A 2,473-nucleotide genomic window follows, 5' to 3' on the forward strand; every position below is an offset into this window, starting at 1 on the left:
TAGTCTACCCGACTTGCAAAAAAGGGATACAATGTCGATCGCGACGAGGGGCCAGGATATTACAGTTATTGCAACATATTTGTTCCTTCGATTTCTTTCACAAATAAGAAACACAACCTCAATTGTTTGTAAAGAACCAAATGTGAATTCTGAGTGATATCTCCCAATTTTCAAAATATCCCGCGTGTTGTGACAAATATTTGAAGGATGAAAACACAATTTGCCTCCATTTAGCGCGAAAATATGCTCAGATATTTGTCCTAGGACATCATTATCCGGCCCCCGAAGCTCACAGTTTTCCTTGAGATAACTCTCGAAAAAAAAAGTTCGCTTCTCGGAACAGATAATGTCCGCAATCAAATACCCGGGCTTATTTCGCGCCACATGGAGGCTTTTGCTTAAATGTACCATGATTCCAGTGAAAACTCTTGAATTGCATTGTCCAATGATCCAGTTTTTAATAACTTCAAGTATATAGTGTGATAGCGAGAAATATGTTTCTTACATATGGTTAATAAATAAATTGTCAATACTCAAGATTTTTTAAATGATTGTTTAGGTGATCATCAATCCTATGGCTCGAGTCACCATCAGACCATGACCACGACCACGTATCTTCTTCGGGTTCATACACGAACATGGAGCTTAGGCAGTGTAGACCTTCCGAGGATTAAACGATTATTTTTTTCATTATTTTTTCCGTCGACAGACGAGTTGACGACTCTTAATGTTGATACCAGTGAAGTTGACATAGGTAAATTTTAAAATCACTGTAGCATAAGCACATTAGTCCTTCATCAGGGCATCTTAGTTTAATAGCTATATCACGTAAACAGAAAATGGTAAGACACGGTCTCTCGTATCTGATACATTAGCTTACATCACCTAGTTGTATATTTATTTCCTCATTTTCTTTTTATATTACTTGCAAACCGTCCTGATAGGATGTTGCAAGTTAAGAATGTAGATGTAGAAGAAAATCAGAAATCTACTGGTCTTATTTTCATCTCGGTCATCTTCAGGGAGTATTGATGCCCCTTCCAGTGGTACCAGGTGACACCATCCTGGAGTGGAGAGGCTCCACCGTCATGATACATGCCATTCAGGTTTGAGTGGCGACAAGTGTTGTACCACCAGGCTCCTTGATACTCCATGGCGCAGTCCCTGTTGTGAGCTGCATCGTTATCTTGGTCTCGAGTTGAAAACGATTCACCACGATGAACTGAGAGAGAATCACCAGCTGTTCCTAGAACAAAAAAAAAATCAGAAATGAATAACCGTTTATATAATAGTTATAAAAATAAATATACTAGCCCCGCAGCTAACATCCCGTCAGCAAGGTGAATTTGAAATAGAAAGGAACAAAGCCACCTTTTATTGTTCTTGTACGGTTCGAAGTCATTTATGTAGATGTACCTAAAGATTGAAATTCAAATAACTTTTAATCTCAGCTTGCACCGTGATAAGCATTTTTTTCGGTTGCCAGTTTGTACAGTTTGTGCAGTGCAAGATGAAAAAGAAAAACCTTCCTACCTGAGTAAGAGCCGAGGATCAGCTTGTACTTGTCACTCTCACCCATAACACCGAACTTGTCATACTCGGCATGAGCTGTATTCCCTTCGAAGTCTTCCAAGCCCACACGCAGCATGCTGTTATCATCTGCGGTCAGGCGGTGAATTTTGTCCAGTCCGAGCCAAAATCCACTTCTCAGACTACCGAACCCAAATTTGTAATCGCTCCAGTTAAGGTAGAAATCGACCGAACCGTCCAGTCTCTTCTGGAACACTGTCCACCCCCCACCTGCTGTTGTTTGGTCACAAAACACATCAAAGGCAGACAGATTGTCAGGTTTAATGGTGTACACACCGTCTTTTCTTTCACCAGATTTGTAGATCTCAGAGCAGGTCTTGTAAGCTAGCGGGAAAAAAGAAACGAACACGTCTTAAAACCAAGCTGGAAACTAAATGTGGTTTGTTCATGGAAGGCTAGCTGGAATTATTATTCACCGAGAAAAGGCCAGTCATGGAAGGTTTTGGGATTTAAGAGTAGCTAAAAACAGGAATCTAGCCTCTGAGCAGGCTCACCTTTGAGTCATACGAGCGACTGAAGAGCGAGTCGACGAAAGAAGCGATCCGGTATGGGGGAGTCTGGCGCAGAGGCGTGTGCTCCCCAAACGTGAGCTTGCTCGCAAGCTAGCAGAAACCAAATCATGGGTGCGCGGAACGCAAATTCTGGACACTTTAACTTATTTCGCTCCACTGGGGTGAAAAGTAACCATGCTTAGAATCAATCAGAATCTGGAATTTGTTATGGTAATGATTATGTGTGCAAACTGAAACGAGTGTTTTGGCCACTAAACGGCCGATGCATATATTGGTTAGAACCACTTCTTGTTTTCACAGACTTCCAACAGGCCGGTATGTTCTCCGTTACAAAGGTTGATGCAGACGAAAAGACGCTCAAAGACAGTTTA

General features: G+C 41.5%; 1 protein-coding gene across 1 annotated transcript in view; it reads right to left on the reverse strand.

The window, feature by feature from the left end:
- Nucleotides 1–806: 806 nt before the first annotated feature.
- Nucleotides 807–2,473, reverse strand: part of LOC145465628 (ficolin-2-like) — an 8,601-nt gene continuing 6,934 nt past the window's right edge. Inside the window, exons 4-5 of the mRNA XM_081449406.1 lie at nt 1,534–1,914; nt 807–1,246 (exon numbers count right to left, since the gene is read on the reverse strand). Of these exons, the coding sequence (XP_081305532.1) occupies nt 981–1,246; nt 1,534–1,914 (647 nt within the window). The 3' untranslated portion in view covers nt 807–980. The remainder of the gene's footprint in view (nt 1,247–1,533; nt 1,915–2,473) is intronic.

This window comes from Orbicella franksi, chromosome 13, assembly GCF_964199315.1.
Source record: "Orbicella franksi chromosome 13, jaOrbFran1.1, whole genome shotgun sequence".
In the NCBI taxonomy this organism is placed as follows: domain Eukaryota; kingdom Metazoa; phylum Cnidaria; class Anthozoa; order Scleractinia; family Merulinidae; genus Orbicella; species Orbicella franksi.